The 18,826-nt window shown below is 38.6% G+C and overlaps 1 protein-coding gene across 1 annotated transcript in view; it reads right to left on the reverse strand.

Moving 5' to 3' along the window:
* epha4l (eph receptor A4, like) overlaps positions 1 to 18,826 on the reverse strand; it is a 55,662-nt gene that overhangs the window by 18,744 nt on the left and 18,092 nt on the right. Inside the window, exons 4-5 of the mRNA XM_079822658.1 lie at positions 5,715 to 5,870; positions 3,407 to 3,742 (exon numbers count right to left, since the gene is read on the reverse strand). Of these exons, the coding sequence (XP_079678784.1) occupies positions 3,407 to 3,742; positions 5,715 to 5,870 (492 nt within the window). The remainder of the gene's footprint in view (positions 1 to 3,406; positions 3,743 to 5,714; positions 5,871 to 18,826) is intronic.

Raw genomic sequence — 18,826 nt, forward strand, 5'->3', positions numbered from 1 at the left:
ACTCGGAGACGACCCCCTCCAGCCAAAAACACAGGGGTCACCGCCCCCCTTCAACCACCTAACACACTCATCTCTAACACACATCCATCATGCCGTCTGCTCTGACAGATATGGGCCGTAATGGAGTTGTGGGTGTGTGTGAGTGTCTGGCTGAGATAACGTAAAAGGAAAGATGAGAATCTGCGCTCGTTCATCGTTAACACTCAAGCTGTAAAATTCAGTAAATATGATTTAGGAACATCATACTATACAGTATGTTCATTTGTTAAAGCTTTTAGTGCATGCTGGGATAGTCAGAATTTGCATAATACATAATTGTTTACATAATATTGTTTTATAGAAACACAAAAGCTAAGAAATGCAGTGTATCAGCTGTCGAGCCATATGCGTCTTCATTGCTCAAATACAAATTTCAGTTTTATAAATAATATTTCATTACTGATTACTTTTTTAGTTTTTTACTGTATTTTTTATTGATTTTTCAAGAAAAAGATTTACATTGTTAGGGAAAACAAAAAAAGAAGAAGAAGAAAAACAAAAAAATAGAAGGGGGGTATAAAAAATTTTTGGTGCAAGTATAGGTTCACATATACACTAGTCATTGATTGTTTACATTACAGTTATTATTTACATTACTCAATCCATTTCTTCCAGCATTTTATAAATAGGTCCTTTTGAAGTCTCAAGATGAAAGTTAATTCTTCCATATTGTATATTTCTTTAACAATTTCTATCCATTCTCCAAGTAAGTGGTTGTCCTGCTTATACCGATGTTTTGTAATACTCTTCATCAAAACCATGTTCCAGAAAGGTAGTATTTTTGGGCAACTCCAGAATACATGACCACACATCTTCCAGCATAACTGTGGTGTGGCTAATTGTTTACTTTTAATTTTGGGGGTAAAGAAAAAATGCACTAGATTTTTCCATGCAAACTCTTTCCATCTTTGTGAACAGGTAATTGTATGTTGTGTCTTGCAAGCAATATTCCATTCTTAATTTTGAATTGCTGCCCCTAATTCTCTTTCCCATTTCTGCTTAATATAGCTAGATGTAGGTGTGTTTTATTGTAACGGTTACTTCAAAATAAATGCAAAGACAATTATTTAGCATTTTTAAGGTTTTTATATGCGTATCTGGGCACAAAGTCTCATTATCGCTGCAGTGATGCTGTATCGTTTGTTAGCTAACAGTAATCTATAATGCAAAACAATTGTTTGATTTTACTATTATTAGAGGCGTCTGAATGATTTGAAAAGTGAACATAGGTCTTATCATCATATTGATTAATAAAGCAACGAACAGCATGTTACAGTACATTTTACTATGGTTAAGGAGGTTTTACACAGCTTCCCTTTCCTTGTGATGTTAAAAATCTCTTAATGTGACTTTTTAAAATGTTTTCACTATGACAGCAAGAATAAACTGTGTTTTGGATATACGTATTAAACATTATTTCAGTAGCAGCAACTACGTTAAAGGGTTAGTTCACCCAAAAAAGAAAATTAGCCCATGATTTACTCACCCTCAATTAATCTTAGGTGTATATGACATTCTTCCTCAGACGGATAAAATCAGAGTTATATTAAAAAAGTCCTGACTAATCCAATCATTATAATGCCATTGACCTGATGGGTCGTTTTTGAAGTCCATTTAAGTGCATCTATTCATCATATAACTGCTCCACACGGCTCCGGGGGGTTAATAACTTCTCTAATTTCTCATTCCAAGAAAAATATCCATATTTAAAACTTTTTAGATGAAAATAGCTAACTTCCGGTGGTCAGCAGTGTGCGAGTCGACTTGCGCTAAAAGAGTAACCCCCGATGTTTCTTTTTCTTTTGCTCTATCCTTTGCACTTCTGCATTCGTCAATACGAATGCGTCAAGGGTCAAGGGTAACTCTTTCGCCAGTAAATCAATTAGTACGGCAATCCGCCGGAAGTTAGCTATTTTAGTCTATAAAGTTTTAAATATGGATATTTTTCTTAAACAAATGCATCATTTCACTTAAGAAGCCCTTTATTAACCCCCCGGAGCCGTGTGTAGCAGTTGTATGATGGATAGATGCACTTTTATGGAGTAAAAAAAAAAAAAAACATCAAGTCAATGCCATTATAAAGATTGGAAGAGCCAGGAATTTTTTTTTATCTAACTCTGATTATATTCCTCTGAAAGAAGAATGTCATATACACCTAGAAAGACTTGAGGGGGAGTAAATCATGGGCTAATTTTCATTTTTGGGTGAACTAACCCTTTAAGAATATGTTAATTATTCTAAATATACCCACACGACTGCCCAGTGCACAACTAAGCAGGACACAAGTATTCAGGTCTTCTGTTTTATAGCCAAAGGCACGTCAATGCATGACAAAGCCCCACCCTTTCCCACTACGCCCTACACCCTACACCCTAAACTCCACACTCCGATCCCTCAGGCTGATTTACAGGCTTGGGCTGTCACAGAAAGTTCCGGATCTCCAGCTAACGCTCTATTCCGATGGAAACCCAAGACACCATCAAGAGCACAGACCGCATATCACAAGTCAGCAATTACACACACACACACACACACACACACACACACACACACACACACACACACACACACACACACACACACACACACACACACACACACACACACACAGTGTCATGAATCAAAATAGAGTGTATTTGACGCTCTACATGTGTGCGTGTGTGTGTGTAATGGAGCACAAAGGTCATATAGTAGTTCTCCGTAGGTGATTAGGCGAGTGAAATTGAACCTCGTGAAATGTTTTCTCTGAAGATTAGGCGAGAAATATAGTACACAACTGCGCAAAAGTTTTTAATAATTTTTTAAAACATGTTTTTGAAAGAATTCTCTTCTGGTCACCTAGGCTGCACTTCAAAAATACAGTAAAACAGTAATATTGTGAAATATTATTACAATTTAAAATGTTTTTTTGCTGCTTAATATTTTTGTATACAAAAAGAAACATCAAATTTTAATTTAAAATAGAAATCTTGTTAAAATTATAAACGTCGTTACTATCTATTTACTATTTATTGTACTATTGAGCAGCACAACTGTTTTCAACATTGATAATAATCATAAATGTTTCTTGAGCATCTAATCATATTAGAATGATTTCTGAACGATCATGTGACACTGAAGACTGGAGTAATGATGCTGAAAATTCAGCTTTGATCACAGGAATTAATTACATTTTAAAATATATTACAATAGAAAATGGTTATTTTAAATTGTAATAATATTTCAAATTTTTGTTTAAATAAATGCAGTCTTGGTGAGCAGAAGTGACTTCTTGTACATGTTAAAATATTAATTATTTTGGCCAGTAATGTGTCGCATGCAAACATGAAGCCTTATTAAATTTGAGCATGTTTGGACACACACTTACCAGCTTGGTTGGTGGTGAGTGTGACGGACACGGCCTGCTCCAGGCTGGGGTTGTGTTTGGACACCCCGTTGACGGCCCAGATCTGGAAGGTGTAGTTGGTGTGCGCCTGCAGCTGATGAACAGACACCCGCGTGGAGCGCAGACTCAGGCGCTGTGGAGAGTATCGCACATCGTCGCCGCACAGCGCGCATCTCTGCATGTCTCGCACACACTGCTTACACACCACGTTATAGGTGAGATCCTGACGGCCTCCGGAGGAGAGGGGCGGACTCCATTCCAACAGAACCGACGTCTCGTTGACATTAGATATCAGATTGTGTGGAGCGGATGGAGGACCTGGGATGAACACGGAGAGAAAGAGAGCTTTAGAGTGCACATCCATCACATACAAATAGGCTGCTAATTTAATTTTGCTAGAGATACAATTGGAAAATTGGTTTATTTTTGGCCCTGTTTACACCTGGTATTATGATGCGTTTTGGTTGATCGGATCACAAGTGAATGAGGCTAAATACAGGTGTAAACAGGGTCTAAAATGTTTTGAGCTTGTCCACTTTCGACCACTTCCAGAGGAAGTCGAAAATGCATTTGACCGGATTGCTTTCGTAGTGTAAACGCTCATTTGTTTGAATGTTTGAACAGCCACTCCGCCTACTGACTTAATGCGTAAACATTATGGGAAGCGCGCTAGCCAGACGGGATTTAAACCAAACTAAAGCTTGGTTTAAAGATGAAAAACATAAGCACAATGTTCTCTCACCATTCCTGATTTCTAACACTCACTCACAGCGTTCAGCTCGTCTTCCAGCTGTCAGAGCAAAAACGAAAGCTAGTGCTCTCCGTATGTAGAAAGATTCAGCTTTGATCACAGGAATAAATTACATTTGAGCATATATTGCAATAGAAAACAGTTATTTTAATATGTAATAATTTTTCATAATATTAATAGTTTTACTGTATTTATGATCAAATAAAGCAGCTGTGTTTGCCCACTGTAGGCTACAGATAATGATAACATAACCTTTTGAGTTAAAACTCGTAGATTTTTTTTCTAAACCTTGTGTCCATGACTATGGAAAGTGAATGTGTTTCCGTCAGTATGTCTGTGCCACTTAAATGTTTACATTGTGACTCAACTGGAAACACAGCTGCTCCGGATCGATTGGTTCCTGAAGTGTGTGTTTGTTTCGTCAGATGCGGTGCTGTCTCTGGAGGAGCTCCTCAAATTGGTCCCACGGACATTCGAAAGTAAGTGCGGAATCGGCGATGATAAAGTTTTAGCTCCAGTACAAAGATTAGCATACCCCCCTTCAGACTCTCTGTTCTTTAAGACCGGGTGGACTCAAAACCTTCTTTTCGGTATTTAAAGAAAATGAAAAGCTCGTCTTCACTGGATGATGAAGTGTCCGTGTTTTCTCAGCTGTCAAGGCGAATGTTTTGGAATGTTGGAGCTCTGAAATGTCACCGACATCGCGGCTGATGTGAATGGTTTTGACGCGAACTATTCGCACGCGAAATATTCGCTTTTTTGCTTCGCTTTTCCGTTACGCGTCCGGTGTGAAAAGGCCTTTAGTGAGCAGAAGAGACTTCTTTTCAAACATTACAAATCTTACAGACCCCTAACTTTTAAATGGTCTGTATATGTGCATGTTTGTGTACTTATCCAAGTTTAAAACTTTCAATGAATAGGAGGATGAGAGAAAGAGACAGAATAAGAGAAAAAACAAGAACAGAAGGAAAGGACAAACAGCGTCTGTTATACAAAGAGATAGAGCTGGTCATTAGTATGGAAGAGAGAGAGAGAGAGAGAGAGAGAGAGATGACAGACAGTTGGTAGAGTGAGACTGATTCGGTCTCATTTAAATTCATTTATTTGATGTGAGGAACATCTGCTGCACATAAAAGGATGTAAACAGAAATAATCACATGCCCATGCACAACATACATTAGAATTTTTGCTTTCAATTAGTTATTTCTGTGGATTTTAATTTGTCAGACAATACGTTTCAGCTCCTTTTTCATTTTAAAGGAATTTTGTAATGAATTTAAATGTATTTTTTTTTTTTTATATTAAATGACATTATGCAGCTATAGATTGTTCAAGATGGGACATCTGGCTTTTACAAATATATGTATCTTTTTTATTATTATTAATAAAGATGCTTATTAAAACTGTATTATTTGACCCAATTAAATAAAATATTCAAATTTACAGTAAAATCTTGAAAGAGTCACTCAAATACGCATTTACATGGTACATCATGGTACACCCACTTCAAACTGGTGCGTATGTTTGTGTTTAACTCACGTGTGCAAGGCATGGCAGCCGGATCAGTCTCCGATCTGTAATATCCCTGGTCACAATGACAGGAAGTGGCTCCTTCTTTCATGGAGTAACTGTGCAGTGGACATTTACGACAGCCGCCGTCTGAAGAAAGAGACCTGTAGTAGCCCACCTTACACACTACGAGAGAAGAGAGATACAGGACGACGTTAATTCTGTGTAAATGTGTAACCCAGATAACACAGTATGAATCAGATTATTATGAATCATTATTAAATGATTAAATTATGAAATTATTATATACGTACAGTATATAAGCAGACAAAGATGGAACATGAAAAGCCGCCAGGTTTCCATACACAAAACAATGATGCATTTATGATGGAGAGAGAAGCCAGGAAAGGGAGGTGAAGTCAAGAGAGCGAGAGACAGAGGATGATGAATGAGGAATTCTTGGTGTTTTCCCAGCATGCACCAGTCACCTTTAATTCTCCCATCCATATATCTGAGTAAAACATGTTTTGACATCATAAATAAAGAATGCGTGATGTTTAAATAATCTAGCGTGTCATGTCCTCCTACTCTTCCTGCCTGAAAAACATCACCGTTTTTCATCGTCCTTATCACTCACTTACGTGCAAACACATACGCGCCCATCGCTCTGTGTTTAGACGTCTGTGTACATATGGATGAAAACTGGGAGGATGAAAGATGCCTTAGACTCCAGCACACTACTATAAACTTCTATCCGACTCCAGAGACCAAACAGAAACGATGGAAACATGAGGTCAAGGTTTGGCTGGTTAGCATGACCCTGTTATCTCCTGCTGGCAGATGTGGTAACTACAACATATGATAGCAAAAGCATTTTTTTCCCATCAATAACCATTCAAAAGTAGCCATGAATGGGAATGCAAACAGATCCATTTCATAAATGTCAAATAAATGACTTCCAGCCACCTAGAAGTCATTTATTTTAGGGTACGTTTACAGGACAACGATGTACAAAAATGGAAAAGTTTTTCCATAGCATATTTCATGTACAGACGACAACATTGTCAAAACAATCCCCGTTCACATGAATCTGTTGTCTGGCTATCACCAGACCAAGCTCAATTTAAGATTGAACACTGGTCTGGGGAGTCTGCTCTGTATTTTCTACTGCACAAGAGGTGTGATCAACGGGCATAGTTCAAATGACTCTGTACGCCATAGGATAGTCCTTCAACCAATCAGGCCACAAGAGGCGTGATCAACGGGCAACAATCCATCGCTTCTCTATTCGTCATTGTGTCAAACCCTCCAATAGCGCGCCAGGTGGATAAGCCAGTCTGTGATTGGTTCCCGCAAAAGTGTAACAGAAGCAGCAGAAATTAATGTACAGGTTTCCAGACTGAGCTGCAGGGTGAAATCAAATCGCCCGCAGATCAGGCTGGGTTTACCCAGTCTAATCGATCTGTGAAAACAACTGAATTATTCATGCCAGGTCAGTAGTTGGCAATGTGACTTTGTAAAGAAACACTGCATGCACATGCCGTCACAATTTACACAAATTTGTGTTTTTGTAGTTTTCACAGAGACGAGAATGGTATCATTTTCAAAAACATGCACTTTGAAACCCATTTTCAAAAGTTGTAATTTTCAGGCCTCTACAAAGCCTTTGTTGTGTAAATGTTTTTTATGGTCATGAACTGAGAAATCAAATTTCAGAGCTGAAAACGTCCTAGTTTTTATTGTAACCAAGCCCAGAGAGCAACTCATTGTGGAATGTGCCTATCTATAGGTGAAAGACCGCCTCTGCAGAAGAAAATCAAGGCATACTTCTTCATTGCAACTTTGGCCCCGCCCCCTGCTGTGTTAGTGAGATGACGAGGAGAAAAGAGCTATACAGGATGGACTACAAATAACATCCCCTGCCAAAGGATCCTAATGCTAGGAATGTGGTTATTTATTCTCAACAATGTGAATGTCTCAGTTGAGCATTATTCATTTCTATTCGGTACATTTCACTGTGGATTCTTTGGTAAATCAGTCGCAATTTCGACGCAGGCTTTGTAAACAGACTTTTACGATATGGACTTGACAGTAATGCCACAACATGTAAGTAACCGTGTTAATTCTGATGCTTGATCTGTGACCAGTGATTTCTGATATGTAATGATTCATGTACAGTCAGATGTTCTTTGTCTATGTGTCAGTAAAATCAATCCAGTGACTAAACGCTCAACTTCCCATTGTTTCTCTTAGTAGGATGAAAATAATCTGTTGTTTAAATGGTTATTAAATTATATATAGAAAGGGTTAGCTCACTTTGCAATCGCTGGAGCTGTAAATCAAACAGCACGAGTTTATCAGTGACTGAGTTCTGGACTCGCGCCAAAACTCCCGTAATAATCAAAAAATATCTTATTTACATTTTGTTTGCACTGCAATGGCGCAATATAATGCCATAGGTCTAAATATAATGCTATAATTAACAATCAACATGATTAGTTAACCTTGAGATACTAACATTATAAGTGCATCACAGGGAACATTATAAATCAATAAAACAATGCTGTTCATGACCCCTTTGATAACTTAAGTCATTAATGCAAATGTTTTAGTTTTTTTTGCATTCAACAATATCACGTATAATACAAACACAATGAAAGTAATGTATGCATATTAACCCTGTAAAGCCTAACACACATGTATATATAAGATCAAAAGATTAATCGCGATTAATCGCATCCAAAATAAAAGTTTGTGTTTACATAATATATGCGTGTGTACTCTGTTAATTATTATTTATATATAAATACACACACAAGCATGTATATATTTAAGAAAAAAATATAATTTTTATATATAAAACATTTATATTTATATATATTATAGATTATATAAATGTATATACAGTATATACATGCAAATATTTCTTAAATATATACATGAATGTGTGTGTATTTATATATAAATAATAATTAACAGAGTACACACACATATATTATGTAAACACAAACTTTTATTTTGGATGCGATTAATCGCGATTAATCTTTTGACAGCCCTAAAAAAAATATTAAATCCAGTAAATTATCATCTTAAAATATTCCACTATAAAATGTATTCTTACATTTGCTATATAAAAATCAGATTTCACAGCAAAAAGACACATGTACCATGACCTGAAGGTGGACAAAAATGATACTAAAATGCTTTTTACTTGATGAGAACAATCAGACGACAGTAGAATTGTGTGAAACAGATTCAGCAGCGTTTAGAGAAATTCCTGCATCAAATATAATATCAAATATAATACTTTATAAGATTAAATGTTGCTGGAAACCTTCTAGGAGTAAAGAAAAACTTGACATTATAAAAACAAAACAAAACAAAACTGCCAGGAAAAAATAAACGCCACAAGGATTTCTTAAGGCTCTTAGATGTTCCTCTGCTAATCCTAAAGAAGGGAACAGACCTTCCGACAGATTATCACCATCAATCTCGGCCTCTAATCTCTGTTTAAGATTGATCCAGAGGTGCAGGAGACACCAAAGGAAGAGGAAATCATCTCTCATTCGCTCTTCCCACTGGACTTAATCTTCACTGAACTGAATGAGCTTTTCTGTAGGGAAAAAAACCTTCCCAGACATCCAAACACACACTATACGACACAACCCATCTGAGATAAGGGGACAAAGAAAAGTGTCTTCTGGTTTCCAACACGCATTCCAGCATTCCCTGACATCTGCAGGATGAAGAGCAGCTATATCAGTCACATTTCTGACCCCTCAAATCAACATCTTTCCATTAGTGAGACGCTGAGAGACGGACGAGTCTCGATGAGAGACGGACCGCATCAGTGGGTGGACTGAAAATCCGCAAAAAAAAAAAAAACACCACACACAGAAGACGCTTCAAGATCATCTTGTACTTTTATTAAACAACATCCTGAATGTCTCATCCTTCTCTCTTCTCTTGTTTAATTTCTTTACTCTACTCTAAAACAATGGTTTCTCTGGTCGTTCATGTTAAGAGGATAAATTATGTGTATAAAAATTTTACAATATAAAATCATGGAATTACTGACCCACCCGCATGTCAAACCTGTTTGACTTGTCTTCTATGAAACACTACCGGTCAAAAGTCTCTTATGCTCACCAAGGCTGCATTTGTTTGATCAACAATACAGCCTTATTACAATTTTAAATAACTTTTCTATTTGAATATATATTAAAATGTAATTTATTCCTGTGATCAAAGCTGAATTTTCAGCATCATTACTCCAGTCTTCAGTGTCACAAGATCCTTCAGAAATCATTCTAATATGATGATTTGATACTCACGACACATTTATGATTATAATCAATGTTGAAAACAGTTGTGCTGCTTCATATTGGAGCAGAAACTGTGATGCATTTAAAAGGATTCTTTGATGAATAGAACTTTTTGTGAACAGACCACAATTTAAGTCCATCATAAGTCCAGAATTTTTTTTTTTTCTTGAGTGATATCATGAGATAATTTTTAGGTTTTTAACTATCCCTTTTAAAATGACAGAAGTCAATGGGAAGTCTCAATTTAGATAGCTAGATAAGCGTGTGTGTGTGTGTGTGTGTGTGTGTGTGTGTGTGTGTGTGTGTGTGTGTGTGTTAATGATGGTTTGCAGAGCACTAGGATTTTTTTAGACAAAAACATCAAGATCAGGTTCCTCTCCTGAGGGCATGGAATATCTCTCTAAAACACACACACACACACACGCACACACGCACACACACACGCACACACGCACACACGCACACACGCACACACGCACACACGAAAAAAACCTTAAATTGGCTTCTTGTCTCACGGTCTGGCATCTGTTGTTCTACATGGTTTAGTCACTAATTAACAATTACCTTTGACCCTCCTCCCCCCTCACACACACACACACACACACACACACACACACACACACACACGGACGGGTCCATCAGTCTGATTGATGACAAACATGCGGAGGGCGGGCGGATCACATTGATTGATGACTCACTCGCTCCACATGTTGACCTTGACCCCACCCTGAGGCCTACAACACTAACCGATTCATACAAGCCCGACTTCACCTTAACAAACTCTATTCTCATTACCAGAGGAAGTCGTCCATCTCCTTGTGCCTCCGACGAGCTCTAGTAATAATATTAACCTGAACAAAAGCAAATGTCATTTAACTCTTGAGTAGATATCCACTGGTCCTCATCTGGCATCTTAACTACCCAAGCAGAGAAAAACATCAAAAGAGATCAGCGTAATATCTCAACTGTTGCTCATAGAAAGCAATGAGATTAAATGGAGAGCAAATAAAAACTCTCAGTTTCTCACATGCAGGGTTTCAAAAGAGATTCAGTTTTTGCTTAGATTTAGCAAGATGTCAATTTGAACTCAGATATTTCTCATCAAAATCACCAAATGATCTGAGCTGCTATTCACATTCATTTTATAGCTCTAAATTTTTACTATTTGGTCAAGAATCATCTGAGACAAACTTGGTACTTAAATTAAGCAGGATCTCCACTAAGTTCGCTGAGCTATAAAAGAACAACCTCTGAGCAATTCTGAACGAATCTCTTGAATGAATGATTCAATGACAAATAAAAAAATTTAACATTCTCTTGTCGCCACCAAAGGGTGTTATGATGTAATAGATACAATTCTTTTGCTCCATTTTGATCGCTTCGATAGACAGCAGTGTTTATATCTGAACTATAAACTTTTATCCCAGTTCATCTGTGATAGTATGAATATTTGTGACACAGAAATAAAAGACGTAGATAGCTTTACTGCTTGGTCAGCGAGCAGAGTCAAGATTGCGATCTTTTAACATTGTACAGCTCTGCTATAATAGTATATAAATAACACAAAAATAACAATGTTTTGGAAGGGATTCTGTGCCTGCTCAAAATTCAGGTGTCAAGACCAAGCGGCAACCTCCCTGTTTCTCTTGAAGCCAATACGGAAGTGACTTAAACGGCAATTCATCGACTGGCCACTAGAGACAGGCTCCAGAAGGAGCAGAATCTCATTGAGCCCCATGTTAAAATGCCCAACTTTACAGCAGAAATAAACATGTTTACAGCCTGGTACAAATTGTGGTTTTGGTCTATACGACTAATTTTGCCCTTCATGACAACTGTGAGGGGGTGAATTTTTTTATTTAAAGTTCTTCATAATTAAGGGCGTGGCCCCTTTGAGTGACAGGTGGATTGCCGTTTGTCTGATGTCTGTTAGTCATCGCGTCACCTCAGCTCCAGCCTCTTTGCCCATTTTTGCCCAGTTATCAGGGAGTGACGCGCTGCCAAGATGGCAACGGCTGACTTTGAGGCTTCAAAATCTCTCTTCAGAACCCTATGGGAAGCCTGACTAAATGATGCCTGCTCTGACCCCCTTCAGCTCTTAAAATAAAGGTTATTTATTGGCATTGATGGTTCCATTAAGAACCTTTAACATCCATGGAACCTTTCCATTGTACAAAATGTATTAGAGTAGAACGTTTAAAAAAAAAAAGATTACTAACATGTACTTCACAGTAAGAAAAACGTGGTTCTTTTAAGAGTGCAGTATCAAAAGTAAATAGTTATTAGAATTACTGTGCAAATGCATTTATGCCACCTCTGAGCAGCATTAAACAGCCTGTGTAGACACCTACACTGTAAATTGTTGTTACTTAAAAGTGTTCATGCTGCATTAAAATATCAGGTTTAGTCAACTTGAAGGGTACTATTTTAATGATCTGAGCACATGGTCTGAAGCGCACGGCACAGGTGCACTTAGGGTGTGTCCGAATCTACTTTTGCTTGTTTAACGACGGAAAAAAACGGTCGGCGCGCCAGGCACATGGTCCATAAGGGTTGTACCTATTCTCTTAAAGGTCCCATGGCATGAAATTTTCATTTTATGAGGTTTTTCAACATTAATATGAGTTCCCCTAGCCTGAATATTGTCCCCAAGTGGATAGAAATGTTGATCAGTGTAAAACCGAGTTGTGGCTGTCTTTCTCTGCCTTTGAGAAAATGACAGGCCAGACTAGCCAATCCTGAAGTCTCCTGGTTTGACGTCCAAGCAGGCACGGTTTCCTCCCTTTCCTCCGCCCAGAGAATCTGGCACGCCCATGCAAACGCTCGTCGAGAGATCATTGCATCATTGCTTGTGAACGAGTGAACGCTGGCAGTTTCTCAGTGTTTGGATGTACAAATGAAAACAGAAGTCTTTTTTCAGTTCCTTCTGATCTGTGATCAGTGATTTCTGATGTGTAGCTAATTATTTATTATTCGTGCACACAATGCGGCTTCTCTCTCTCCAGACAGAACGGTGTTTTCGTGTTTTATATCTTGTGAGTCAGTGTTTTTGTACGTCCTCGTCGCGTCTATCGGTTCTAAAATGTGCATACAGTCATGAGTTTCTGCTCAACATCAGCAGAGATAAACCTCACACACGCCGAAGCTCGGCCTTCAACATCCCCGACCCCCAGTACTGCATCTGGCCCACAGCGGAGGCACCAAACGCGGCGTGAGATTAAGCAGAAGGGGGGTAAGCTTGAGCATATCCGGGCTAGCCAGCCTAGCCCCACAATAAACTGGATTACATCCGATTACTGCTGTTGTGTCTTTGTTTGCGCTGTGTACTCAACGCGCGTCACTGACGCTTTTATTTTATTTTAAAAATAATGCTATTATCAACACTTACTTTTAACTCGTTCATCTCGACAGCTGTAATGGTACTTTGCATGTGTTACAAAGTTGGTAGAATAATGATGAAGAGACGGACTCGGTGTGACTGTTTATTCAGAACTCTCAGATACAAACACAATAAACTCGCGCTGACTGACAGCGCTCTCATAACTCTTAGTTACTATAAATAACTTTGTTAGCAATCGCTGAGCTCAGTCTCTGATACATTAGTGATGTCCGGTTCGCGAACGATCTTTCTTTTGAACCAGTTCTTTTTAGTGAACCGAATCAGTTCACCAAATCGGACTGAATCGTTCTAAACGGTTCGCGTCTCCAGTCAGCGCTGATCCATAATTTACTAAAGTTACTAACTTTCTGACATGAATGACAGCCCCTCCGACTAGAAATAGACTAATAACCTAAAGTATATGCTGTAACTAAAACAGTTCAGACATGCTGAGAACTGATGTGAAGTGAACTCAGGTCCATCCGTCTCCCTGGCAGACTCGTGCCTGCTCGTGCCTCGATAAACCACGCCCCCTCCGCTCATATAAAATGCAAAGATGTCAGCCAATCACAACAGTGGGTGTTTTTACTGAAGTCTCACAGCAGACACGCCTCTTGAAGCAGGGCATTCAGCCACAGGGCAAACAGCAGTATAGAAAAAATGCCTTTTATTTCTAAATTATGACATTTTATGATGTAAAAGTCATACTAACAATATAAGTACAGCTCAGGAAACATTATAAAATAATAGAAAAATGCCATGCCATGGGACCTTTAATGAGTCATGGGTGTGTTTTGGGCGTAACGTGCAATAAACCAATCAGAGTCTCATCTGCCATTCCCTTTAAAAGCTAGTTGTGCTCGCGCCATGGTGGATTCACTATTAACATGGTGGCATTGGCGAGCGGAACGACTGAACACTTCTCCAGAGAGGAATCCTTTTATTTTTAATATTTAAAAATGCTTGTGTGCTGCTGTGCACCCCTGTGTGTGTAATAAGCAGAGTGTATGCGTGTTGTGCACCCGCCTATAGGCACATATTACTAACACGCCCTTTAAATAACACAAAAAATACTGCGCTATTGACTTTAGACCAGGTTTTTCTTGGTCAATGGCTCAGTCATTTTCAGTTGCCTTAAAATAGCAATGTGCCAACAATGTGCCCGAACACACCTCGTTTTCAGACCAGCACGCCCAAGGATGAACAGATGGGCACGAATGCATTTTCCATTTAAACAATGTGGCGCTGGAAGTGAAAATGATAACTCTATCGGGGCTGAAACTAGCAAAAAACACTTGCCTGACGTTGCATTGCGCCGGGTGTATGTTAGGGCCCAAAATGTGAAATAGTGCCAACTTGGATATATTCGAGTTGACTAAACTTAAAATGTTGAAGCAGCACAATCACTTACTTTTTTACGTTGAAACCACAACATTGTTTTACAGTGTAAATGCCATTTCAGAAGTGCTTCTGTGCCACCTTTGCAGTGTAAATTTGACATTTGTCACCTGAGCTTGACCTCTCCTCAACAACACTCAACATGAACACATCATTTACTTCATTATTTATTGAATGCTGAACTATTTATTAATATACATTATGAAAGCACAATGCTGTTGGTATTATTGTGTCAAGGTGTATTGTTTTAATAAAACAGATTTGGCAGGTTTTTGAAGGTATTGATGCAAGACTTCCTGAAATGGCCTGAACGTCATGCCCCCTTGAACACGTACACCAACTTCCACCCTTCAGAGAGAGGAATTTCCCAAAATGTACTGCATGTTTATCAGCGGTAGAATCGCGTACACCCTGTAGGGCTGCGGGGGTCTTTAAAATCCGTACGCAATTAATAAAACCACAGGGTTTTAATAGCAACTACCGTGAAAAGAAAAGAATGGCGAGATTAGAGAGAGATGCTTGTCTGGCAAGGTCTGCACATATTGTTAAACATGAGAAGTTGTTGCAGTATTTTCTAATACAGGAAGTTTTGGCTCTGGAGGATATGCAAATGAGCTCAATACGCACAGATTTATTTCATGATAGATTGCATTTGTTGTGACACACACACATACACAGTACAGGTGAATCTATTAATACTCATCATGCACAACCATTTCTGACACTCCTTACCAAAACAAAAGTTTACAGCATGATGGGAATTTTTTTTTGATACCGTGTGTGTATGTGACTTATAGGGTCAGGGTGAAAAAATAAAGGGTGTGTATTTTTAGTTTGTTTATCTAAACCTCTGGAAATGCGGGACGACAGACAGTCTGGAGCTGCAACACCTTCCATTGTGCATGTGTGTATGTGCGTGTTAATGGGAAGTGGGAGAACAGCAGGGAATTTGGTACGTTTCTACTGATTTGTTGGGAAAACAAATACACACACCTACAGTACACACACTTACACGTGAACGTAATGATGCTGTGGCGGTGCAACATGATGACTATGGCAGCAGTGACATGACAAACTCTCTTATTTTGACCTTTAACCTTTCGGAACTTTCTCTTGACCTTTAGGAATGAGGTCAGAGAGACACGTCGTCAGTTCTCTCACTTCTGTGTATTTACTGTGTGGATGTCCTCAAAGATAAAAAAAAGGATATAATAAAGTAATTCAGTAATCTAAGTACATGACAACATACCATAGACTTCTATTGTAGCTATAGAGAAACGGATATTGCATTTTTAGAATTACTGAAACTTTTATTTTTGTATATTTACATGTTATGATGTGTATTGTGTACATTGTGTACTAAGACCGACGGAAATTGAAATGTTGGCGTTATTTTGTCACTTATTGAGCGGTAGGCTAGCTGGAGCCGTTTAGCTCCAGTCTTTGTGCTAAGCTAGGCTAGCGGTGGTGGCGTCAGACCGAGTTATGGCACGCACGGAGATGAGAATTGTCTGTATGGACTTATTTAACTCTGGGGGATACGGTAAATAAGCTAAAGTCCCAAAAAGTCGGCATGTTGCAGTTTATGCAATAATCTGAAAAGAACAACACAAAAAAAAGTTACTAAATATTTGTGTACTATGTATTTTTATGCTTATATTGTATTGCATTGTTACTGTATAGGTAGAAGAACAGCAATGGAGTTCACTAGGTTTTGGAACAGACTTATTAAAAAAACGAATATCTATCGAACGCATACATTTTTTACACCTCTTTACGTCCATCATTCCATCACAAAGACTAAAACTGAGAAAAGACCACCTACACACCTCCTACAGTTTGACGAGCTTAAGATTACAACTCAAAACCTCGCAATCACAGCCCATTGTTACAGGAGCGCGAAGAGAGAAACGGAGAGAGGGAGAAAGAGACAGCGTCTGTCATCACATCAAAGGGATGTTTAAAGGGAACGTGAAGTGAATGATGAGGAAAAGAAATCAAAGACCACCTAAAACCTCTCTTTCTCTAGACATCAGCTTCTTTTCATTCTCTCGTCTTTTCCTGTCTGAGAGGAGGGCGCTGACCTTCCCTGTGTGCTGACAAATCTGTTTTTCTCTGCGATCACCTCCTTTATTCTCGCTGTCTTTCTGTCTTTTGTTGTCCCCCCTTCCTCTTACTGCATGTCTATCTCTCTCTCTGTCTTTTTTAACCCCCTCTTGACAGAAAATAAAAGACAAATTCAAAGGCAGAAGGAAAGTGAGGGAGAGAGAGAAAACAATGCAGAACTTCCAGCAAGATACCAAAACTCAACACTGATGGTTAAAACACTACAACTAGTCTCAACGCCAAACAACATTATCCGAAATTACTAAAGCAGCGACACAGTTTATGCAAAAAACTGCTTTTTTCCCTCCATGAAGCACAAAATGAGAGAACCCCCATTTTTTTTGCATTCAACAATAATGAATGGGGACTCCAAAGTTTCAAGCTTCAGAAAAGGTGGCAAAGTACCGGAAAAGTAATTAATATCATGCACAATATACCAAGTTTGCTGAAGACAACTTCAAACTTTGAATGAGAAACAGCCTAAAATGCTGTCACTATTCACTGCTAGGTTTAAATATGAAAAAATGCACAGCATGTCATGGATTAATATTAGTGCTGTTGATCAATTACTTTTTTCTGTATTTAATCATGATTAAATCACACTTTTTAATCTATTTTTATATTTTATATCCCCAAATTATTATACAAACAACATAAAGACAGTAGCCTATATTTAAAATATTTTTTTATGAAAGAAGGCATCACTGATACCAATATGCGACAGATGTGTCTATGAAAAAAAAAAGTCCTCTCAATTTTAGCCATTATAGCCATTCATAATCAATTTTAACTTGTATTAGGCTTAACGACTTTTTCTAATTTAAGTGAACTTGAAACACTCTTCACATAAACCCATTATAATAAATGTCACATGTGCCCTTAAATATGTCAGGGCTCAATTTTTTTTCTAGTGGCCCAGTCAGACCAGTTCAGAAATGCCTTGTCAAAATGTACAAAAAATTGTTTTTGACCCAAGTAACCTTGTAAACAGTGCTTTAAGATTTGTAGGTAGGTCTAACAGGCAGGATATATACAGAAATTAAATAAAGTTGCCAAACACTTCTTCTCACAATATAGTCTATATTGCCAAACGTTTTGGGACGCCGGCCTTTAAATGCACATGAACTTTAATGGCATCCCATTCTTAATCTGTAGGGTTTAATATGGAGTTGGCCCACCCTTTGCAGCTATAACAGCGTCAACTCTTCTGGGGAGGCTTTCCTCAAGGTTTAGGAGTGTGTTTATGGAAATTTTGACCATTCTTCTTGGAACAGGAAGGGGTCATCCCCAAACTATTCCCACAAAGTTGGGAGCATGAAATTGTCCAAAATGTCTTGGTATGCTGAAGCATTAAGAGTTCCTTTCACTGGAACTAAGGGGCCAAGCCCAAACCCTGAAAAACAACCCCACACCGTAATCCCTCCTCCACCAAACTTTACACTTGACACAATGCAGTCAGGCAAGTACCGTTCTCCTAGCAAATGCCAAACCCAAACTCGTCCATCAGATTTCCAGACAGAGAAGCGTGATTGGTCACTCCAGAGAACACGTCTCCACTGCTCTAGAGTCCAGTGGCGGCATGCTTTCCCCACCGCATCCGACACTTTGCATTGCACTTGGTGTTGTAAGGCTTGGATGAGTTGCTCGGCCATGGAGACCCATCCCATGAAGCTCTACACACTGTTCTTGAGCTAATCTGAAGGCCACACGAAGTTTGGAGGTCTGTAGCTATTGACTCTGCAGAAAGTTGGCGACTTCTGCGTACTGTGACCCTCAGCATGTGCTGACCATGCTGTGTGATTTTACGTTGCTGTTGTTCCCGATTGCTTACACTTTGTTATAATACCACTAACAGTTGACCGTGGAATATTTAGTAGTGAGGAAATTCCACGAATGGACTTATTGCACAGGTGGCAACCACGCTTGAGTTCACT

This window comes from Gobio gobio (genome assembly GCF_949357685.1).
Source record: "Gobio gobio genome assembly, chromosome: 8".
Lineage (NCBI taxonomy): Eukaryota > Metazoa > Chordata > Actinopteri > Cypriniformes > Gobionidae > Gobio > Gobio gobio.